Source organism: Python bivittatus, unplaced genomic scaffold (genome assembly GCF_059951505.1).
Source record: "Python bivittatus isolate LINGU-HERP-01145 unplaced genomic scaffold, Pbiv_v1 ctg000020_np1212, whole genome shotgun sequence".
Classification (NCBI taxonomy): Eukaryota; Metazoa; Chordata; class Lepidosauria; order Squamata; family Pythonidae; genus Python; species Python bivittatus.
Window position 1 is genome coordinate 127,612,543 of NW_028277030.1, and position 25,672 is coordinate 127,638,214.

The window sequence follows — 25,672 nt, forward strand, 5'->3', positions numbered from 1 at the left end:
ACACACCCAACCCCCCCCCAGATCTCTATAAATACCCACAAAAGGGTCACATCACCCTGGGCACAGAGAGAACTGCTCCTGTCTGTGCTCCTGCACTCTGAAGATGCCGGTCACAGGTGCTGGCGAAACGTTAGGAAACAAAACTTCAAGAACACGGCCACACAGCCCGGAAGACCCAGACCAGCCAAGGAATATAAAGTTGGGTTTATTTGTTCAAGGTTAAAATAAGTTGGGTTTTTTTTTTTTTGTAACGTTTTGGCAACCCTTTATGGACTTTTTGCTGACACCAGGATTGAAAAGGTGATGTTTTATGGGTTTGTTTATAGATAAGGGATGGGATGAAGAGGTATCTGTTTAATCTTGTAGGGGTGAAGAGTTATTAAATTTGTTTATGCTTGTTGTGATGAAGATTGGAAATTATTTCTTTATATATTTCTTTTCTTTTGCTTTATTATATTCTTTCTTTTCTTTTTCTTTTTTCTTTTTTCCTGCACTTTTTCTTCTTTCTTTCCATTCTCTTCTCTTTCTCTAACTTTAGTTTGTATTAGTTTTTACTATTATAATTAAAATTCTTAATAAAAATTATATTTAAAAAAAATTTCCCCCTTCTTTTTAGCATGTTAACTTGGCTATGACTCCACCACCATCACCATTTCTGTGGAGTGGTATTGAGGAGCTCTTTGTTGCCCAAGGACCTATTGCAGCTTGGGAGGGCCGTGATTTTCACTCTCTGGTCTCAACATTTAGGCAAGGACTTTCTCTGACCTTTTTTCTAGGCGGACGATGCTGTGCCTTCTCCCCTGATGGGAAAGCCTTGGCAGTTGGATTGAATGATGGAAGCTTTCTGGTAGTGAACGCTGATACTTTGGAAGATATGCTTTCTTTCCATCACAGAAAAGAAATGATCTCTGACATCAAATTTTCTCGAGGTACAAAGTAAACATTTTTATTATTATTTTAAAATCCTTTAAAATAAAAATGTTGAGGAGTGGACTTAGATTTTAGTCAAGTATAGGCAATACTGGATATTTATAAACATTTTAATTATATATATATACAATATATATGTATACATATATATATTTTTGTTTGTGTGTGTGTTTAAATTTGCTTTTTAAAAGATCTGTTAATGTATGATGATCTGTTAACCTATGAAATAAGACATTATTTCATTATATGGAGAAACTAAGCAAGCTTAAACACCCACCGCTTAGCCCATTAGCAGGAAGTCAGTCAGCTCCCATTCTATAGCCCCCAAAGGATACATAGATTACAGTACCAAAATTTGGTAGCAATGTAATGTAGCAAACTTTCATTGCAGTGTGGCACAACAGGTGTGTTAAGGTCTTGCAAGTCTTATTTCACTCATTCTATACTTAAAACTGCCCACCTTGACCCCAAAATTTAAAAAGTGCCTGTAAAAATGTTACCAGGCATACCCCTTGCATCATCCATAGGCCTAAAAATATTGTTTTAAATCAGATGAGGTCCCAGGTGAAAAAGAAAAAAAAAAAAGAGGAAAAGGAGCTGCTGCAGCTGTTGCTGCTTCTTAAACTAGTTGCAGGCAACCCATGGTCCTCCAGATGTTGTTCAACTTCATCTTTTGCCACCCCAGTCTGCAGAGCCAAGGCTGAAGGATGCTGGGAACTGTAATTCAGCACCATATACAGATTGCCCACTCTCAGTATACCAATAACAAACTCATTCTTCAAATAAGGATCTTTCTACATCAACCTCATTCTATCCAAAAGCCTGGGGGAAAGCCAGATTTTTAAGGCCTTCTGGAGGGCTGAAAGGATGGGAGCCTGCCAGAACACAGTGGAGGGTGTTCCACAGGCAGGGGCTGCTACAGAAAAAAAGGAGATAAATCTTTTTCTATATGCAGTTGGTAATGCCCAGTGATTGTGAATTTTTTATGTATCAGGAAGGGTTGTTTTACAGCACTGGGAGTAGTTCCTTTTGGATGTAGGTTTTTATTGTTTTGTATGTTCTCATCAGCACTGCCGTGAGCAGCTCAGAGTTACGGCACATGAGATGAACGTCCATATGAGTCTCATAAGTAAATAAACATTGGCAGACTTAAGGGAAACCCAGAATTATAGTAAAATTTGAAGAGTAAAAAAATCCTCATTGCTTCCGTTACTATGTAGACCACAAGCTGTACTCCGTTACTTTGGCTTCTCTAACTATTTTTTCCTCCATATGTTTTTGTCTTTTATAGTGACAATTTCTGTCTCCCAACTGTCGTGTTTCCTTTTAATATAAGCTGACATACAATATTATAAGGAAGGCATAATAGCAGCAGTGAATCTTATAGCTGACAGTCTCTAGAACAAGAAATGTGGGTGTGCCTGATTCTACCATTTCAGTGGTTCCATTTGGTCCTCTCCTTTTCATTGCTCCTTTTTTCTTAATATTCTATCTCAATTCTGTAGAAATGTTTTGGTGTCTTCCTTGCAAATGTCTGTTAACTGGATTTATTTGAATATATTTTACAGATTCAGGAAAATACCTGGCAGTGGCTTCCCATGATAACTTTGTAGATATTTATAATGTACTTACCAGCAAAAGAGTTGGCATCTGCAAAGGAGCCTCTAGCTATATCACACACATAGACTGGGATTCAAGAGGTAAAACACAGTAAAACAAAGCACTTTATCACAGGCCTCTCTGTAGTCAAGAAGGTTTTATAAGCCCTTGAAGCACTGTAGAAGATCGTGTATTGTCCTTGACTTGTAATGAGAAATAGAAAAGAGTAGTTCTGTGAACAGTTTAAAAATCTAAAACTGTAAAATGATAATCTATAATTCAGCTTATAATAATCAGGGCTAGAGATCTGTGGATATAGTCTGTTGTCTATTCTAAACAAAAAACTATAATTAGTGAAAGATGGATGAGTAATGATTAAAATAGTATAACAAGATAAAGAGTGTACTCGCTGGCTGGTGTGGGTCTTCCGGGCTGTGTGGCCATGGTCTTGAAGTCTTGTTTCCTAACGTTTCACCAGCACCTGTGACCAGCATCTTCAGAGTACAGGAGCACAGACAGGAGCAGTTCTCTCTGTGCCCAGGGTGATGTGACCCTTCTGTGGGTATTTATAGAGATCTGGGGGGGTGTGGTGTGGGTGGGGTTGGGTTACTGAGTGGCTGCTTGTTTTGGAGTCAGCATCTGTGTGTATTTTCCTGGGGATTAGGCAGGGTTTTTTTTTTCTTCTACTGAATTGTTAACGAGGGGCTGCTGGGGGTGATTAGCAAGTTCATTGTGTGAACTGTTCACATGTCCTGGTGGTGGACATGTGAACAGTTCACACAATGAACTTGCTAATCACCCCCAGCAGCCCCTCGTTAACAATTCAGTAGAAGAAAAAAAAAAAAACCCTGCCTAATCCCCAGGAAAATACACACAGATGCTGACTCCAAAACAAGCAGCCACTCAGTAACCTAACCCCCAGATCTCTATAAATACCCACAGAAGGGTCACTTCACCCTGGGCACAGAGAGAATTGCTCCTGTCTGCGCTCCTGCCCTCTGAAGATGCCGGTCACAGGTGCTGGCGAAATGTTAGGAAACAAGACTTCAAGACCACGGCCACACAGCCCGGAAGACCCACACCAGCCATCGTATGCCGGCCGTGAAAGCCTTCGACAATACAGTGTACTCGCTATTTCCCAAAACTATGAAATGGGCTTAATGTTGTATTAGTAATCAATCCTTGCATCCTCTGTATTCATCAAGCTTATAACTTGCCTTTTTTTTAAAAAAAAAAAAAATGTTTTTCCAGGCACTGTATATGGTACATGAACAATTATTTTATTCCTGTTAATTAATAAGGAAAATCTTTAAAATGCAAAACTGCTCTGAGAATATGGAGAGCAGATTCTTTGGGGCTCAGTAGGATAGCACTTATATGGTATTATAAATATCTATCTTCTGCTATAAATTTGCAGAACCCCTTCTCCCTCCAGTTTTCCTTTAGTGTGGAATGGAGCGAGGAGCTTTCTCCCGTTGCTCTAAAAATGTTACATCTAGTGTTACCATTTTCGCCTCTTGATGACTGCATTTATCTTTATAAGTATCCAGTAGCTAGCTCTTAGCCAAAACTAAGTGTAAGTTCACCTTCTGTGTCAGAGAATCTGTTGAGCCTTATCATAATAAACTCCTTCATGTTCAAGGGAAGCTACTACAAGTTAATTCTGGTGCCAAAGAACAATTCTTCTTTGAAGCTCCAAGAGGAAAGAGGCATATAATAAGACCCACAGAGGTAGGGAAAAATAATATAAACTTCTGTATTTTATATGTTATTTCACTGCTGTCTGTTAGAAAAAGACCGGTCTGATGTCTAGTGTGGTATATTGAATTTCCTGCTTGGCACACTTTCTAAAGTCTGATAAAGGTTCTGTTTCATGCAATAACCAAACATATTTACATGAATACAGGTTTCTGTATAGATGAGCTAAAGAACTCTTCCTTTTTTCACCATAATGCATCCATTTTATAACATCATGACTTTCTTCCAACTAAGCATAATTACAGTAATCTGTAATGATCATTCAAGGCATAGGCAGTATTTTAGAACAATAAGTACATTTGAATATTGAAAGCATACTATAGGAATGGCTACCATAGACAGGGTGTCAATTCACAAAAATAACTGACTTGTTGAATGGGATCCATCACAAAACACCTATTACAAAAAGGGAACTGGTAAGACTTCCTTTTTTTTCCTTAGGCACTCTTCCAAACCAAACACTGAGTGGCATGCATTTGCCATTTTCATTTTCTAAAAATGCATGTGAAGTCCAAAGGCGTTATTAAAAAAGAAATTATGAAATCATACTAAAGTTCGACACTTCATTTTACTGTATCATATTATATTTTTTAACCCAGGTAACGCAGAGAACCTAGCAGATGCCAAGGGATATGTTTGTAGGTGCCATTTTTCTACCTACCCTTCTTTCTTTTTTCCCATGTCTAACTTTGGAAGAAGTAAAAATCCATGCCATTGATCCATCCATGAAGTTTCTGCACTAGTATAAATATTTTCTTAGTGCATGGGGAGGAGCATCTGGTCTACTATCAAGATACTTGTGGGCAATCACATTATGAAATAGGGAATCTAAAAAGTCATATCAGACCACTCTTCTGTTAACTGGAAATAAATTGTTTGTGCAGTTGATATGATATTAAAAAAATAATTCTGTAGAAAATGTGAATCGCTCACGGTTTATAATGTTGGATTTTTAAAAATGGTTCTTTCCAGATTGAGAAGATTGAATGGGACACCTGGACAAGTGTACTAGGTCCTACTTGTGAAGGAATTTGGCCAATGCATAGTGATGTTACTGTTATCAATGCAGCTTCCCTTACCAAAGATAGCACTCTCTTAGCTACAGGGGATGACTTTGGCTTTGTAAAACTCTTCAAATATCCAGTAAAGGTAATATTTGAAATATTTTTCAAAAGTGCTAATGGAGGAATTATGTGAAGCAACATAAAATGGGAAATAGGAATGTTATAAATTTGGGATTGACCAGATAATCCAGAAAAAATCTTCCTGCTTGGTGGCTTGTATCTAAAGTATCTGTAAGTAAGAGCTACCAGTGTACATGCTCCAAGACAAAATTTAAGAAAAGGCAGCTTAACAGCCAGTAGCATTCTGGTAATGTATTTTCAGTAAGAGTTGAGAACCTGGGTGAATTCTTTTCCTTCACTCAGTAGTCAAAAAGGTGTGAGGGAAGTCTTGCGGAGTATCAAGAAATCAATTATTTGGCTTTTTGCAGGAATTCCTATGGCATTATGGAAATCTGCTGAGCAACCCAAATCCATTGAAGTGTTAATGCCTTGTGCATCCTTACTTTAAACTTAGCAACGGCACCCCTGACATTTCTTAGAAACAGAATGCATATCAGGAAGAGGAGATCACTGACGTGTTTTGCTTGCATTATAGGGTCAGCATGCCAAGTTTAAGAAATATGTGGGTCATAGTTCCCATGTCACCAATGTCCGGTGGTTACACAATGATTCTGTGCTGTTGACTGTGGGTGGTGCTGATACTGCCCTGATGATCTGGACCCGAGAATTTGTTGGAACCCAGGAAAGCAAGCTAGTTGACAGTGAGGAATCAGATACTGATGCAGAAGAGGATGGAGGTAAAGGGCTCTGTGGCCTTCCTTTTGTTTATGAAAATCATTCTACGCAGGAGGCCTGCTGAACAACTAGAGTGTTTTTTTATCTTATGCAAAATTACATTAGCAGCATTTAGACTGATTCATATAATACATGAAAGAATCCTATTTTTCTAATGTTTTCTCATAAACTATTATTTGAGGAATATAACTACATTACTGTACCCTTTTCTGCAAACATGTAACAATAATTGATTAACAGTAGATATAATAGATGATGCAGAACAGGGGTAGGCTGCTTGTCTGAGTCAGGAGTATATTTTTAATTTTGAGAGGATGTGGTAGCCACATGCATAAAGGAGCTGCCATGGGAATTTGCCTATTTACAAATGGCTGCTGTGGTGTGCATGGCAGTAAAAAACCACCTGTTTATTTGTAGTTGGACTAGCATCCCAGCATGTTCTGTACCATGCCAGGGAAAGACTTTTGTGGGGCCCAAAGGCATTCCTACAAATAAATATGATGCTAGAAGCCAATGTTTCAAATATGCCAGCTTCATGCTGAATTTTCTTTATTAAATGAATATTTTTAAATGAACAGATGAGACTGAGAGGGCTGATGAGTGCCAGGAGATATAACTGGGGTTCTACTGATAACTGTAGACAAAATATTGCCTATCTCAGAACTACAGAGTTGGCAAAGGTGTATATGGAAGAAGATTTTATTACAAGGAGCATACCATTTTCTTCCAAATTTCTCAATATTTGGGAATATCCCAGGTTCTTTCAATTTAAATATTTTTCTCAGTTGTCTAGCACGAGTATTGAATTTCGTTACTTCACTGTAATTTTCCTGTTTCTTTAAAAACAGTTATATATTACTTGATACTGCAACAGTAAATAAAAGAAAATCTCACTTACAAGCAAATAAGATCATGGAAAAAAATTAAAGGAAGAAGATATACATGTAAAACTAACTTTTACTATATAGGCAATGTAGTCAAAAGAAATCTAGAAAGCAAGATTATTTTTTAAAGAAATCACTTTCTCTACAAATGTATTATTTTAAAGCTGTCATAACGCTGGCTCTGGATACCATAATTTATATTTAAGTGATTTACATATAATTTCCACATTGAAAAATTGGAAACTCTTAAACAAGTATTATGTTCTATTTCGCATGCATCGAAGGTTATGACAGTGATGTTGCACGAGAAAAAGCAATTGATTACACTACAAAGATCTATGCAGTGAGCATCCGAGAGATGGAGGGCACCAAGCCGCACCAACAATTAAAGGAAGTTTCAGTAGAAGAAAGGTATGTCATGGGGAATACCTCCTTGGCTGCAACATGCTGAACAAGTGCATTGGGGAAAAAAAGATATACACTTCAGGAAACTCTGTGTTGGTGTGTGTGTGTGCGTGTGCGCACGCACGCATGCCTGCCTGCCTTTGAGTCAGTGTTGACTCCTGGTGACTGCCTGGGCAAGTCCCTGCAGTTTTCTTGGCAAGATTTTGGAAGTGGTTTGCCGTTACCTCCTCCTAGGGCTGAGAGAGAGTGACTGGCCCAAGGTCACCCAGCTGGCTATGTGCCTGAGGCAGGACTAGAACTCACACTCTCCCATTTTCTAGCCTGGTGCCTTAACCACTACACCAAAGTATTCCACTGAATAGTCTTCAGAAACCTGTACTAAGGTTTCCACAATACTCTGAATCCTAGTTCTTTTCCTCTCTCCGAATATTTCAAGATAGCATGTTCAGAGTGCTAAATTACAACCACCAGTTTTCAAAATATTTATATGCATATATTTTAAAATGAATTGGTGACCCTGAAATATGTTGCTGATCTGTTTGCTTGACTAATGCTACGGCTGTCAATTGTCTTTTTGAATAATTTACCGAACTTTAAATCTTTTTTCTTACATTATTTCAATATTGTTAGGCAGTATTATTAATATTTAGGTGAAAGAAGATAGCTTCTGGTGACAGCCTTAGGCATGCTAATATGACAAATGCTAATATTGAAAAAAGAAAAAAGAAAGTTCAGTCTGTATATGGTTGGCATTTCTAATGTTATGTTTACACATTTGTTTTAACCTTTGTCATACCATTAGATTATATCGTAGATCTTTCCCTCAGCTCATGAGGGTTACAGTTAAACCTTTGTAGGGTTGTCAGAATTTGTTCCAATGCTTATTCTTTCAGCAATTCAGGGGCCTCAAGATGGCAGCACTAGTTCTGAAGCAACCTGTTTGCTTATGCTTCCTGCTTCACCTGGAATCCTCCTTGTTCTAGCAGGACAGGGACAGGGACGGCAGAGGTAAAAACTTGGCCACAGAAGTATCTCTAAATCTCTAAAGTATCACTCCCCCGCAAAAAAGCAAATCTAAGGTGATTCTCCCATTTAAAAGGTAAATTGCCTGTGACAAAAACTAGTTGTCCATTCAGATAAATACAATAATTCTTTTTCAAAATACTTGTTGGTCATGGAGTTCCTAAAGCAATAAGTGCCATTTCCAAACCAGGAGCTGCCAACCGTGTAGGGTAGCAATGAAGACCTTGGAAAAGATATTCAGTTGCCATGGTATATCTATACCTATGAAATCAGGCTCATGCAGGCAATGGTTTTCCCTGTGACAGTCTATAGAAGTGAAAGTTGGACTATGAAGAAATAGGATAGAAAGAATTTTGACAAGTTTGAATTTTGATGGTGGAAAAGATTCTTGAGATTTCCATGGATAGCCAGGAAATTTTTAAAAAAGGACCATAAAACAAATCAATCCAAAGTTCTTACTTGAGGCATAAATGACCAGGCTCAAATTATCATAATTTGGGCACATTGTGTGAAGACCTAGATCTCTGGAGAAGTCTATAATGCTGGGAAAGATGGAAGGAAAGTGAAGAGGATGACCAACAGCATGGTGGATGAACTTGTTTAAAGCAGTGATGGGTGCACTGTTGGAAATCCTGAAGGTGGGGAAAGATCATTCCAGAAAAATTCTGTGTAAGTGGTTGCTAAGAATTGACACTTACTCGATGGCACATAATCAATTTTCTTTATCTCTTTACTGTCATCTAGTGATCATCCAAATGTTTACAGCTTCAGTAGCTCTAGTAATACATTTAGGGACAGACCTTTGAATGAAGCAAATTCAAATGACTATGATCCAATTCTTGTAATCACTGATACATATGGGGAATCATAGTGTGTTATAAACACTATTATGCTTCTTTTGCTGACCCTAGAGGGCCTCCTGAGCTAAGTGAGAGCCTCAACATTTATTTTACCCTGCTTTGTGCTGGCAGGGAAAGTGCCAAAACAAAGCCAGGGACAGAGAAACTGGATTTATAGTGAAGAAACAAAGGTGATCAATATGTTGCTAACAATAATAATAATGCATTGAAGAAGATACAGTGGTCTTGAGAAATATTGTCCATTAAATCCACTGTTGTCAATTAGATCCATTATTTCCAATTAGAAATATTGTCAATCAATTTGCACAATCCCATCACCATAACTTTGTCCTTTTTCTGTGCAGTTGGTTACATTTGTAAAGAAAACACTAGACTGCAGCTACCTACCATTTTTAAATATATATTTCATATGTGCTAGGGGGATTTGTAGGCTCAAAAGGGAAGTGACCATGGCAAATTGGTACCCTTGGATGCCATTTTAGGATTCCATGTCTGTGGCCAGCAGACATAGAGAGGGCTCATTTTCTTGCACCAGAAGCTTTCACCTACAGCAATCCTGAATGGAATGAGAAATTTGCCTGCTTCAAACAAGCTATGAAGAAGAAAGAATAGTACAAATAGTTTTTGTTTTTTAAGACATGAAGAAGGAAGCAAACAATATCTATAAATAATTTCTTTTGAAGAAGAGAGCCATGAAATTGGACTAGATTTGATGCCTAGTTCATTCCAAAAAGGAATGTGCTGTATGGATTCTGCTGATAGCAAAGAACACAGCTACCTGGAGAAAACACTGAATCTTTGTTAGAAGCTTTTATGAATTTGCAAAACACAAAGTGATTTTGCTAAGAAAAAAGATGAACATCTTAGGGATTGTACTGGTGACTATAAACAAAAGCCAGTATGAGAAGATGAAATGCACCGAAAACTTAACTCTTGATTAAGTTGTTGAAATAGCAAGGCAATAAGAGCTAATCACCACAGATCAGGATGCAAAGGAAACTTGAAACCATCTTAAAGGAAGGAACCCTTTCTCCAGAAAAAAACAATAGTAGAAAGAATATCCCTATTGCAAACACAAAATTCATTTGGGAATTTTGGCAAAGCTGAACAAAAGAAACTTTAGATAATGCAGCTCGGCCATTTCAGATATACACAGCAGAAAAAAAAGCTCACACTCTCAGCCTGCATATGCAAGTTAGGGGAATTTCCACAACATTAGAGGACTTGGTTCAGCTAAAAAAGCACCATACAAGAAATGTTTAAAAACAGGGCATTTTCCTACTGCATGTTATACACATAAAGTTTATTACAGAGGTGGAAGACCAGTTTTTCTTAGGCTCCATTTTTTGCAAAGATCCTGAACCTCCGTGGAGAATTAACTTAATGAATGTCATGACTACAAATTTAAAACAGGCTATGGCACAGATGTCACCGTTATTTCTGAGCAGACTTATTAACTTCCAGATTATTTAATTACTGAATTTATCTCTATCACAATTGATGAAATTCTCAGCAATTTATAGCATCCCTCAATACAAAATAATAGAATAAAACTTCCCCTGGACAAACAATGCAACACATAAAACACATTAAAATAAATAAAACGGAAAAACATTAAGGAGGAAATCTAACATAAATGGTGCTATAACAGATGATGACAACATATATATTAAAGGTTTTCTGAAAGAGCTCTGTTGGTAATAGCTTGTGGAAAGCTGATAGCATTGGGAGAGACTAAATTCCTGGGGGAGGTTGTTCTAAATCGTAATTACAAAAAGCAGAGGCTGTTCTTCACAGCTCAGAAACCCCTTAGGCTGCATTGGACAATTTGTAACACAAAGAAGTCATAGGACCTCAATATGAGTTTCCAATCTCTACAGGATTAGATAGCAGATATACAGTGGAAGGAATGTGTGGAAAGAAAAACACTGAAGTGGTTTAAAAAAAAGTATTCTTCAGGCTGGTGGTTATGAGAAAAAAATGAGGTAAGTTTTTTAGGAAATAACATAGTGATAGGAAAGGCTACATTGCCTGTCGACAGCTAAGAGCCCATTCTGCGCTCTCCTCCATTCTGAAGAGATAAATACCTGAACTGCACAGGCCAGGGTCAGAAGAAAAAGGAAAACATACATCTGATTATGTTGATGAAGATTCTCAGTCCTCCAGGTGGAATTATCTGGAGGTTGAGTCATGGCAACTGGACTTCTTTTCTTTTGGTCTGATACGTTTCACTGCTTGTCCAAGCAGCTTCTTCAGTCAAAGAAGCTACTTCGACAAGCAGCAAAACGTATCAAACCAAAAGAAATCCAGTTGCCATGACTCAGCCTCCAGATACTTCTGATTATTTAAGATGAAATATTAAGATAATTAATAAAGGATACAAAGATGATTAGAGTTCTGAAGTGGGAGAAACCTTTACTTGGCGGTATCAAGTAATAAAACTAGAGTGAAAGTAGAATGACTGCAGGAAGAGAACGTACATCTCCTATATATACAAGTATTAGAAAACCAATGCATTTCCTGACAGAAGGAGTGGAAAGTAGATGTAAGGAAAAATGATGTGAAAGCTGCTTGGGGGAGCAGAAAGAAAAGAATTATATTACTTGATGCCACAGAAGTGTATGGAGGTCTACTAATGGGAAGTATGAAAAAGGATGTTTCATGGAATTATGAAGTAAAGGAGGCTGTGGATGAAGAAAAGATGCATATGAGAATGATTGCTTCAAAAACTAAGTACTAGAAAAGGGTATTCTGTAATGTATATAGAGAGAAGAAAATAATTGCAAAGAATGTAGTCAAAGAGAGAAGGAGCAATTAAGAGACAAAATGCAGAACTATTTTCATGGAAATAAAAGTTGTTTTGTAAATAAATGGAAAAGGGCTAACCAAGGAGAATTCAGAAAAGGGAACATTAAAAATAAAAGTGGTGAAATGATTTGGGATGGACTGAAGTGAGGGAATGGTAGGAGTATTTTAGAGATTTGTATATGAGTGACAGGTATATGGTGATATATTGAAGAATGGAATTGAAATGAATGTTATACATGTTAGCATTCAACAAAAATCAGTGAGCAGGAAGTCTAAATGCTCTGAGAATGTAGGAAAAAAAAGTAAGGCTGCAAGTGTTGACAGTGAAATTAGAGAGATGTAGTTTGATTATGAAATGGCTGTGTTTTCAACTGCATGTGAAGACTGCATCTGTGCCTGATGACTTGCAAAGGGAAACTTAGCAAGAGTAAAGGAAACTACACACAGCTTAGTTCAAATTATTTGGTTAAATGTTCCTGGGAAGGTGTTTGGTATAGTTTTGATTGAAATGATAGAAGACACAGTAATGAGCAAAATTTGGGAAGTACAGCACTGCCTTAGCCAGGCATAGTACGAAGATCAGATTTTTTTCTTCAGCTAATCACAAGAAATGTTTTATGTGTGAAAGAAAGTTTATTGTATGCCTTTTGATTTGGAGCAAAAGTATGATAAAGTGAATGGGGTTGGACTGTGGAATATTTTACATGAATATGGAGTGGATTGTTGCTGACTGCATTGGATGTAATATACAGTTGAAATGAAGCCACTGTGAGACTAAATTGTTTCACGGATGGTTCAACATTGAGTAGGGGCTAAGACAAAGATATAGAGGTAGTCCTCGTTTAGCAACTGCCCTATTTAGCAACTGCTTGCAATTACCACAGTGATGAAAAAGTATCTTTATGACTAATCCTCGTATTTACAACCTTCACAGGTCTTTAAAGCAAAGAAAAGCTGAAGCACAGTCGCAGTTTCACTCAGCAACCACTTCACTTAATGACTAAATTGCCGCTCTTAATTGTGATCGCTAAGTGAAAACTACTTGTATGATGTCCCCTTACTTATTTAATTTATTCATGGATAAATGTATAAGGAATGCTTGAGGTAATGTTAGATATGTAACATTTGGAGTTATTAATGTGCATGTACGTTACTGTGCAGACAATGCCATGTTATTGGTTGAGATCCTGAATGTCAGATTTTATTATGCAATGAGGATATGGATCTGAAAATTATTGCATCAAAAATCAAGGTAGTTGTGCTTGACACTAAAAATGCAGTGAACAATCCAAGTCATATGTAAATGGTGAAAAACAGAGCAAGTAGATGAATTTATGTACCTTAATAGAATATTTGTTAAAGATGAGAAAATGGATGGAGAAAATTTAAGATGTGCAAATACTGGTAGAAAGGGAAGATGTGGTCTGTTACAAAGAATAAGTGTTTGTTGAAAAAACAAAATGGTTATATATAAGAGAGTGCCCACTTTGTTAAATGGAAGTGAAAATTGCATATCTCAGGAGAAACCTAAAAGCAAGTTGAATGCAGTAGGAATGGATTGTTTAAGAAGTATGTGTGGTAAATCAAGAAGAAATAGGGTAAAGAATGAATGTGAGTTGAATGAATGTGGCTTGAACACAAAAGTGAGTGACTAGTACAAAATAAGTATGTTGAGGTGGTTTGTCATATAGGGAGAACGAATGAAGATCAAATTATAAAAGAAACATATGATGGAAGAGTAAATGGGTTGGGAGGAAGAGAAAGAATGAGAAAATCATGGTGGTATGGAGTTGATGAGATCCCCAAGAAAAGATAGGTAAAAAGTTTAAAGAACAAAAGACGAAGCATGAAACAGCACATGAGCATTTATTTATTACCAGATTTTTATCCACCTTATTTTTCATGACTTGAAGGCAGCATACATACCTAATGCTCCCACTTCCCATTTTCCCCACAGCAGCAACCCTGTGAGATAGGTTGATCTGAAAGAGAGTGACTGGCCCAAAGTCACCCAGATGGCTTTCATGCCTAAGGGAGACCTAGAACTCACAATCTCCTGATTTCTAGTCCAACACTACAACCACTACAGCAACTGGCTGCCTTCCACCAAACATGGTAGAAGCAAGGATGCTTTGTAAGAATTGAAAGATACAGAGAAGTATGATAAATTTTTATAAATTTGGCGATATTTTCTTCTTAAGTTTTTAATTTCTTTTGTTTCCTATTGCCTACTTTTTTAAGGCACTTGCATAACGTTGGCTGTGATTGGTCACACTCACTGTGGCAAACAATTGCCAAGAGTGATCATTGCATGCTCTCGTAACTCCAAATGTGCTTTCCAGCCTAAAGTAACGGGGACCTGATGCTAGCACTCCACTAAAGTACAGCACTTTCTTGTTCAGTAGCTTTCGACTCTTTGTGACCAGATAGACATCATTTCACAAAAATTGTCTGTCAAGGCAGATGAGGCGAGGCAAAAGTAACTAAAAGCAAAGAAAGCAAGCCATCTTACTTCTGTTGCATGCAAAGTGAGACTCTTTTATGTATAGCTTATTCAACAGACCATGGTTGAAGTAAACCATAGTCAAATATTTAATGTAATTTATTCAATTTGATATGGCCGCTGTTGGAAGAATTTCTTCCCTATTGTTTGTTCCTTGCTCAGGTCAAAACAACAGATGCCTTTATCCAGAGTTCAAAAGTTTATTAGCACCCAAGGGAAAAGTGTTGAATGTGGCTGGCCCCTTGCAGGAGGTGCAAAGCCATTGTGTAGTCAGGTGTAAACAGCTAGTCTGCACATGTCTAGTTCTAGAATGTCCAAGTTTTACTTTCCTAATAAGGAATAGCTTAATTCATCACGTTTTAATTGGCATACCATATTTCTGTTGCTATGAGCGTAACGTATGTCCTTACATTCCTTTCTAATCTATGTATGTGACTCTCTTGCGTCTTTGTAATAGCAAAGCACTAACTTCCCTTCTAAAATGGCATTAGTTTAGCTTTTTAATAACTACTTTCTTTTTTTGTTTGTTCAACAAACCATGGTTAAAGAAAACCATAGTCAAATAATTAAGTTTAATTTCTTCAATTTGATATGGCTGCCCACTCCAGGAGACCTGGGATGGCTTACAAAATTTACACACAAAAAGCCCAGTACAACAGTTAAAACAGTTAAAACCCACATAAATAGGCAGCACAGACTAAAACAAGTAGAATAACAAATAGTACAAACAATACAAAAATACAACAGTGTTCCCACCAATCAATAACAATCACATTAATCCAAGACCTGGGGACAGAGCCAGGTCTTGAGGGCTTTCCAGAACTCCTGGAGAGTGGGCACTGCCTATATCTTTGGGGGGATGCTGTTCCAGAGGGCCAAGGCCACAACAGAGAAGGCATGCTTCTTCAGTCCCACAAGATGGCAGCATTTAATTGAAGGGACCTGGAGCACATCCATTTTGGCTGAATGTACCAGGTGGGCAGAAACATTTGCAGATAGGTGATCCCTCCAATAATCAGGCCCTATGGCATGACCACCTTGAATTGCAACTAGAAGCCTACTGGCAAACCAGTGCAGCTTGCATAGCAGCAATGATATGTGGGCATACTATGAAGTGCCAGTTACTGCTTGTACCACTGCATTTTGTACCAGCTGTAGCTTTTGGATGGTGTTTAACAGCAGCCCCATGTAGAGCGCATTGCAGTGGTCCAGTTATGAGGTGACCAGGGTGTGAATGACCATCTGAAGAGTCAAAGAAAGGGCACAAGTGGTGCACAAGATGAACTTGTGTAAAGGCCTGCCTGGCCACAGCTGCCACCTACTCTTCCAGCAGGACCTGCAAGTCCAGGAGGACTCCCAAGTTGCACACCAGTCTTGAATAGGGAAGTGGAACCCCACCCAATGATGGAAGCATCCCTGCCTCAGGGAGGCCAGACAGCCACGGCCATTCAGTCTTGTCAAGATTGAGCTGAAATCTTCTACTCCCTATCCAGACTCAAACAGCCTCCAGACACTGGGTCAGTACATTGATAACTTCACCTGCACCTCCTGGGATTGAGAGGTACAGCTGGATATCTTCGGCATACCGAGAATACTGAACCTCAGACTGATGGACAGCCTCCACCAGCAGTTTCATGTAGATGTTAAACAGAAGGGAAGAGAGCATTGAAACCTGAGGCACCCCACAAATGAGTGCCCATGGATGCAATCTCTCCCTTCCCATCAACACCAACTGAGGCTGAACATTGAGGAAGGAGGTAAACCACTGCAAAACAGTGCTCCCACTCCCAACCCCTGTAGCCAATCCAGAAGGATATTGTGGTCAACAGTGTTGAAAGATGCTGAGAGCCCAAGGAACACAAAGTGGATATACCACTCCCATCCCAGCTCTGCCAAAGGTCATTGGCAAGCATGACTAGCACTGTCTCCATATTATACCCTCGTCTGAAACTTGACTGAAATGGATCTAGATAATCTGTGAATATATATGTGACTATATGCGAATATAGTCCCAGTTATGTTGTGTTCTGTATGTGTATATGTGAGATGTGTCTATGTGTACAAAACAAATTTTTGAGACATTTTAGTTTTCATTTTATAAAAAATTGGCTTTCTTAAGCAACCCCCCCTTTTTATCCCATATAAAATAAATCAATAATTTATTTTCAAAATAAATTATGAAATCAGAATTGAGGCTTAATAAAAGGTATAGCAATTGAGGCTGGAGGCTGTGTATTCTAGATATAGTCCTTTGTCTTCTCCAGGATCATTTATGCATAATAGTAATTCATTTAGATATCAGGTAAAAAGACATTGTACATCTCTATGGATTCAGCTGTTACTGTACGTGTATCTGGATTGCCTAATACTGAATTTTAATTTAATGTTTTGTGCTCTCTGTGTAGCCAGAGATGTATGCACAAACATGCACCATTTAACTTCTCCAGCCAACAAAACACTTGACAGGGAACAACACCTTTCTGAGACTTTATTACTGACTGTACATGCTGACATATTTTCATGATGTGTTGTTGTGTGACCCTACTGAGATTCCACATTAATTCAACACAATACCACTATTGTTTATGGGTAGAAATGGCATAAATATATTTCATTATCCCCTATAGAAATAAAATCCAATTATGAATTGAAAGATTGAAGTAAAAAAAGAGATAGCAGCATGCCAAAGGATCTGCAGTGGCAGCTGAATTATGAAAAATATTTTTTTCAAAATGTACATCAAGCAGGTGATGTATCTTAAGATGATTATTACTGGGGCAAAATTGTTCAATAAGCATAATGGTTCAGCAGAAATCTGAATTCAAATTTTCCTTATCCAGATATAGCACTGTGACTAGTACCCCAGCCATCTCCAGTTTGGTTCCCACATCATATAAGCCACTGTGTGGTTGGATGGTTTATGGCTTAATGACCTTTTTAATAGATGTTATATCAGCTGTTTAAACTCATTGAAGCATATATGAGATAGGATATTCTTTGTCTCTATATGTCCAAATACGTTTCATACTTCTATCAAGGATGTCCTTCTACAATAACAATACCTTACATCCCAGATCAGATATGATACATGTATTGTCAGGGTGGGTCTAGGCACAGACTGAAAGGAAATCCTGTAAGCTATTTAATAATGTACATTTAATTAAGATAATTAACAGATGTTTCTCTCTCCTTCCCCCATCCTTGTTGTTTTTCTTCTCTCCCTCTTTCTTTGGCCCATGTCTCCCTTCCCCACATTTTCTTTTCTCCTTCCTTTTTTTCTTGCTCCTTTTATTGGTTCTCTGCCCCTTGCTTTTCCATGTAATTTAGGAACAGGGCACTTATCAAAGGAGCCACAGGAACAGTCTTGCGGTGTGGGAGTCCTAAGAAAAGTGCTCCCACACCATGGGGTAATTTGATCAGTGGTGGGAGTGTCCCGGAGAATCCAGGACAATTGTAAGCCATATAATCTTATACTTGGCAGATTTGAATGAATTGGATCTTGGATGAGAAGCAGGGTTTTGCACTGAACTTCAGTTCCTTTAACCCAAGCACGCTAGAATGGTGATGATGCTCCTGGTGTCTGCAGCTGTTTCATATTATTAAAATGTGAACACTGCAGGTGTCTGCATTTTGTCTTTTACTAACACTTGATTTATATGCTATGCTTGCAGCATCTGTTTGTTTGATCTGCATGACTGAATGAATCGGTGATTTGTATCATAGTTAATATAATAAGGACCTTTAAACAGAATGTTAAATACATAAGCAAAATACAGCTCTTTTTCTCCCCTCTCCCTGAAAGCACTACTGCAGTGAACTTTTATTTTTTGGCAAGCACTCCATAAATCAAGTACAGAGTGCTGAACCTTTCAGAACATATGTAATCCTACTCTTAGTGCTGTGGCATGGTTTTGCCTCCAACTGATCGTGCCAGGAAGTCAGACATTTTGAGAAACACACAAGTGCATTACTATATGCCATTGCCAGCTCCTAAGTCCTCATGTTTCATTTCAGGACTGGCCCAAATTTTCTGTATTTGGTTCACTTGTAGCATCCAGAGTAATTACATCATCATCAGATACTATGAAATGCCTTATGTTATTGTAACCCTGTTATGCTGCCTAAAGATAAGAGGGCTATCCCACTTTTGGGTGTCTTTTCTGCTGTTTCTGATACTACCTTTATTGACTGATCTCTCAAAGTGGCTCCTCCTTTATATTTTTGCATCACAACTTGAATTCTGAGGATGGATTGAACTGGGCAAAGTTGCTTCATTTGCATATGAATTCTACATGCAGAAGATGCTTTCATGGGAGATCTTAATTTTTTCATGTTTCCAGGCTAATCCACTCTGTTACACGTTGTCTACCTTTTTGAAATGAATTTGCATTGGAGAAAGAGTTTCCCTTCCAAAACAAGTAGTTGACCAACTATTTTCCTCTGTGGTAAGAATGTCCTGACTGACAATGCAGGAATACGGGTCTGCTCACTTGTTCCTTTCTAGAAAGGAACATTAATCTACTGTAGGCACAAACTTTGGGCATAGCCTTCTCCTGCCCTCCCCAAAGAAAGATAACAAGTAGTCCATGTTATATTAACTTGTCCTGTTCTGTTGCTAGAAAGAGTAAGATGTATCAAGCAGCAGGTCGAAGGATGTCTGTCTGTTGCTCTTTTTTATATAAAGTTCTCATGCTTTCAGTAATTATGTGATGTGGAACAGGGATGCATTGAATATACACTCCCTGATCTCTCTGACATACAGAATAAGCACAGGGCACATTGGGGCCTTTCACTCTTACCATTCAGTATCCAGGTATTGAGGGCGCTGTGGGGTATTTCTCACTCCATACCCAAACGGGGTGAAGACAAAGAGCCTGAGGAAGGAGAGTTGCCTGTCAGAACAGTTGGTTTTTGTTGGGCATTGTGGATAACTGCAAAAAGAAAAAGAGGAACAGGTTAAGTGAGGGAAAAGATTATAAGATCAATCACTGTAAAGAAGGGACAATCACATTATTTTTGATTAGGTATATGTGGACTTGTTCTACTAAAGTCATATTTTTGTATGTTCACTGAAAGCTAGTCTCTTAATGGGTCTAGCAGGGGATGTGGCTTTTGTAGTCAGCTCAGTTACAGTGCAAGGGAGAGATCCTCTTTTACATCAGGGATGGAGGATCCTGTGACTAGAACACTTATCAAGACAAGTGTTCCTGCTGTACCAGAAAGATGACTCTTGATTAACCCCTGGCCAGAAAAAGGACTGGGAGTAACAGGTAGCAAGAGAAGGATGGAGGTGAGAGTTGGAGACTTTGAGGCTTGTTACCCCACTCCAGAGTCATGAGCAGGATCTTAGGAATGTAGTATTGTGAGTTTTTTGACCTCTACAGTTGAGGTTCATGGCATTGTCTAAAGTTATATGAGCAATGTTGACAGGAAACTGTTTCCAAAGAGCTTACAACCTAAATAAAAAAAAACATCTAAAAAAAAAATCAAGGATAAAGAAGTTGTCTTTTCTTCATCTGACACAATATCAGCATTGTTGAAAAAGCAGTACCATTCCTCTGCAAGGAGCTTGAGGAGCAAGCCGTGCCCGAGGGTTCCATGTAGTTCTGGCATGTGATTGGTGTGGACCAGTGCAGGCTGCAGGAAATCATAAAGCAGTGACATACAGCTCAGTCCTAGAGGAAATAATGCTTCCACCTTCTATTGGAATACCAAAAACAGCTTTGAACTGTGATCAAGCTGTTTTTCAAAGCCATTGTAGTTTTACTGAAGCCAGGAATGTATGTATTTATTGATTTATTTGCAATTTTGTAACCTGGGTCAATCTGGAGATTCCGAAGGATGTACAGTAGAATCATATTTACAGTTTAAATTACAAACAAACATTCTATTTTGCCATCTAGAAAAACAAGGCACATTCATAAGTTAGATGATAGTTTTAAGTAATAATGTGTTAAGTTTCCAGTTTGAATTCAGCAAAGAATATTCTCCACTAAAATGTTTATTTTCTTTAAAATCTTCCTAAAAATATTATGAATGTTAGTATACAAGAAAAATAATCATAGTCTACAGTACATAGGGTGATAGAATTTGGGTTTTGGTTCTGTTTAGATGAGTTGATTAGAATATTGTTTCATGTTCTGTGCTTGTCTTTGTAGGGGGATACAGGGAATTATAAGGAGACATGATCTTCCTGTCTTGCACTCATAATATTCTAAGTCAGTGTTTCTCAACCTTGGCAACTTGAAGATGTGTAGACTTCAGCTCCCACAATTCCTCAGTCAGCATTGAAGTTGAAGTTGAAGTCCACATATCTTCAAGTTGCCAAGGTTGAGAAACACTGCTCTAAGTTGTCAGGCCAACATGCTAGTCACAGGATATATACTGTATTCACTCATCTCAGACACTAAATCTGCATCCTCATATGTGAAAGATGCATACTCAGGCTCAGGGACAGATTTTCCCAGCTCCTTTCTTCTGGATATAAAACAATTTGGATCATTTTTGGGAAGTGATTGTTCCACTCTACGCTGCACTGATCACATCACATTTGGAATATGGTGCCAAGTTTTCGTTGCCACAATACAAGAAGTATGCTGAGAACTGAAAGAGTGCAGAGAAGAGCAGCAAAGGTGGTGAGGGTCTTGGAAGCTAAATATTATGAAGAATGGTTAAAAGAACTGGGTATGTTTAGCATAAACAAGAGAAGGTTAGAGGGAGATGTGATAGCAGTCCTCCAGTACCTGAAAGGGTGTCACAAGGAAAAGGACGTAGACTTATTCTCTGTGGGTAGGACAAGAACTAATGGGTGGAAGCTTTATAGAGTGTTCCAAGCTTGAAATAAGCAATTTCCTGACCATGAACTATTAAGTAGTGGAACAGCCTGTTTCTTGGAGGTATTTATTTATTTATTTGAAAGGTTTGTATGGCCACCCATCTTAAACAACTCTGGGAGGCTCACAATTCCGGGCAGCTTATGGGTGCTTCAACTCTGAAGGTTTTCAAACAAAGGTTAAATGGCCATTTTTCTGGGATGATCCAAAGTTTCCTGTCCTGGCCAGGGGTTGGACTGGAAAACCTCCAAGGTCCCTTCCAACTTCATGATTCTATGAAAGGCTGAAATCTAAAGCAACTGGAAAAATCCAGGACAGCAAGCAAATGATTTTTGCTTCAGGAATTCATGCAACTCAAAGGAATAGGTAAACAAGTCTCACCTGAAAGTGAGTCCCAGAAAAGCAGCACAGATGGTAAGGATGCCAGATGAGGTACCCCTCAGAAGATAAATGGTGGCAAAAGGAACTCCCAAACCAGGAGGTGGGCCTATGGTGTGAAGACATAGAGGGCTTCTAGGAGAGGATGCTTGGGATCCTGGAAAAACACACATGCATCATTGCAGGAAATACAATGACATAATCCGTATGCTGTAGATGTGCATTCATATGCTGAATTTCCAGTACGAAACAACATAACTCTCTCTCTCTCTCTCTCTCTCTCTCTCTCACTCACTCACTCTCTCATTCTATATATATAGGCTGGGGAATTCTGGGAGTTGAAGTCCACACATCTTAAAGTTGTCAAGGTTGAGAAACACTATTCTATAGAGCTGATTGAAATTGAACATGAAGAGACACAGTTCTGTGTGTGTGTGTGTGTGTGTGTGTATACACACTTCATGTTCAATTTCAATCAGCTCTATAGAATAGTGTTTCTCAACCTTGACAACTTTAAGATGTGTGGACTTCAACTCCCAGAATTCCCCAGCCAGCATGCTGTTGAGAAACACTGCTATACTATATGAGTCCATCTTCATAAATGCAGAACTTTCCATTGCTCTTCATGCTCAGCTGTCAAGGGGTATAATAACAGTGATAGCAAAAAGATAAGAATCCAAGATGAATTTGGAAATATTTAGATCCAAAATCTCAACCTGACATTCATTCAAAATGAGGGAGGAAGTATGTCAGCTTTGGAGATTGGCATACTTATTTTCTCTCCAGTTTCTCAAACACAGATAACATTTTTGGCTGGCAACAGGTTTGGAATTTTGGAAGCGTGTGGTGGGCACATTCCCAGAGTAACTGCCATAGGAGACCTGCTGTTCACAAAATGGTTGCCATATTGGGCATAATCACTGAACATTGATTTACTAAAATGTAAGCTAGTTCCCAGTATGCAGTCAATCATTCCTGCAAATGCATTTCTGCCAATGTGCAATAATTCCTGCAAAGGCATTCCTGCAAATAAACATGACACTAAAGATTGCTATTTTGCTCTGCAGCTTGCAACTTTCTATTTAGCATTTTTTAATTAAAAGAGTCTCTTTAAAACAAGTAGAACAGGGAGCCTGATGGGTGCCAAGGGCTGTATCTGGTGAATACACCTTCCTCTCTAGGGATTCTTCTACTCATCTTCTCTTTGTGACAGAACAGTTCAATGTGAAATTTATACCAACATGTATTGAATGAAGTTTGGTGAATGTATTATTAAGTCATTGTACATACCCTTTCCCCCAAATCAACAGTCTTGTTCAGCTGTGATTATAGTTTGAATTAATCTGCTTTTCTGCTTGTTTGCGTTTAGGTAGAAGCATAGTGATATGTGGATGGAGTAAGCATTTGATAAAATTAAATTATACCTAATATCAGCATACGTTAATTTCACTATATCTTTTTATTTCCTGTAAAACTGAATGATGGCCACCAGGATGGATAATTTGAAACAGGTTTAGTCACATTCATGGAGGAGATTAATACAGTAGATATAACGGTTAGGCAGTATATTTCCTCCAGTGTCAGATTCAGTATCAAGCATGCTTCTGAATTTTAGTTGCTAAGGAATACAACCAGGAGCACATTGTTAAACATATGTCCTTCTTTGTGGAATTTCCAAGAAATTTGGATAACTACTTTAAGAAAAAAATTGCAGAAATAGGTAGGCCTTTGATATGGTCCAGGGTGGCTTCTCCTGTGATGTTCAATCACAAATTATTATCTCTAGGGTATAGGTGATGAAGTAGCTTGCAGAAGATCTTTTATCATTTTGAGTGGTATTTTTCTACACATAGTATTTTAGGGAAATTAATGGGAATAATAATTTATTATTATAATATAAATCTCTTATAATTTATATCATTGCAGTATTCGTTCTGAGGGGAACCCTCACCTCTTCAGCTCAGTGGGGCAGTAGTGATACTGACTCAACTGGGCAGAGGGTATGCCAACTAGGAGTTTCTTCATCATTCTGCCTTTACATATATGCTAAGAACAGGGAGGTGCAATAGTTGGTCACGTGGAAATGAATGTAAGCTGAATATAACAATTCATCATCACACAGGTAGCCAATGTGAGCAACAGATCAGAGAACAATGACATTCCTGGTATTCCTGCTTAAAGCTGCAGTTGGGAAGTATTACATAGGGGATTTCAAGGGATGTTGTTAATGGCAAGCTTTGATATGATAGGAGTTTTTATGTGAAGAGTGCATGTGCTTATGTTTTCAGAGCTTCTGTGGCCTGAAATGTTACAATTAGAAAAGTTTCATTGTGATCTCATGATCATTGGTTATTGGTTGTCTCTTCTCATGGCCTTGTAGGACCTCCAAACTATCATTTGGAAGGACAGGAGATAAGTAAAAATCAGGGAGCAGTTCAGGTGGAGAGCAACAAACAAAAGCCAGGAGACCCAAAGCCAGGTACATGGTTAAGTCAGACCACAGGTAGGTTCCATAGCAGCAGAGGGCCAAGGTCAGGAATGTAATTTGATTCCAAAAGACAGGACAGGGGAGAGGGGAGTGTAAGAAACAACCGCTCTGTGCGACGGTCAGTCCCTTATTGAATCAGTTAGTTACCAGTTAGTTACCTTAGATGACTTGGTTCTGCTAGTTAATGACTTTAACTACAACCTGAGGGGTGCTACAACATACATGTTATGCCAACAATGCCTTCTCCTTTTGAGAAGTGCTTAAACAGAGCATTGTATCCCATTTGTAATATTTTTATGCTTGCATTTTTCTCTGAATGCCATTAATGTTACATTCAAACTTTTTGCTGTGTTACTAAAAAAAAACATTAATAATTCTATTATGTTTTAACTTGCTTTCCTTTGGAGGCAGGGAATTGTCAAGTAAGTATAAGCCACATCCACAGTGGGGAAAAACACTATATCTGCTATAATATTAATTGTTAAATTATTTTCTGTCGTACATCCCTTTTTTTTCAAAATAAGCTGATTTGGCTCATAAACTAGTTTTCATCACACATACTAAATGTTACATGATGTGATTTACCATGTGACCTTTTGCATTTCTTGAATATTTCTTAAGTGCTAAAAGTCCTACCAAATCACAGAAGGATTTGTGTGTGTGTATTTGTGTGTGTATATACACACACACATACACACTCGTGTATATGGCATACACAGTATTTGTGCATATTAATCGTTAAATTATTTTCTGTTGTACATCCCTTTTTTTCAAAATAAGCTGATATGGCTCATAAACTAGTTTTCATCACACATACTAAATGTTACATGACGTGATTTACCATGTGACCTTTTGCATTTCTTGAATAAGTGCTAAAGGTCCTACCAAATCACAGAAGGATTTGTGTGTGTGTATACACACACACATACACACTCATGTATATATGGCATGCACAGTATTTGTGCATATATGCTGTATGTAGAGAATACTGTATTTGAAGTTATATTCTGTGTTCCTTATTTAGCATGACTATTTCATAGTGAATAATCTCCTCTTGGAGTGAACACAGATGTAACTTTCTTAATAGCTGTTAATGTGTGATCTAAACCTTGCGTCAGAAGTTCCCTTACACAATTATGTGCCTTAAAAGTTGAAGACAATTGATTTAGGTCTCTTACGTGTCAAAAGCAGTCTGCTTAACTATTTTTTAAAGTCATATATACTTAGACATTTTATGTTTTCCCTTCGTTTAACAAATTATCATCCACAAGTACTTCAACAAAGAAAAATTCCAAATATGGTGGGATTATGAGGTAAGTAAATTATTACTAGGCATTAATCAAG

General features: G+C 38.1%; 1 protein-coding gene across 1 annotated transcript in view; it reads left to right on the forward strand.

The window, feature by feature from the left end:
- The window catches only part of EML6 (EMAP like 6), a 147,514-nt gene that overhangs the window by 96,117 nt on the left and 25,725 nt on the right, over positions 1–25,672 (forward strand). Inside the window, exons 23-28 of the mRNA XM_088149416.1 lie at positions 777–929; positions 2,499–2,630; positions 4,172–4,260; positions 5,260–5,436; positions 5,947–6,148; positions 7,315–7,441. Coding sequence (XP_088005542.1) covers positions 777–929; positions 2,499–2,630; positions 4,172–4,260; positions 5,260–5,436; positions 5,947–6,148; positions 7,315–7,441 — 880 coding nt within the window. The remainder of the gene's footprint in view (positions 1–776; positions 930–2,498; positions 2,631–4,171; positions 4,261–5,259; positions 5,437–5,946; positions 6,149–7,314; positions 7,442–25,672) is intronic.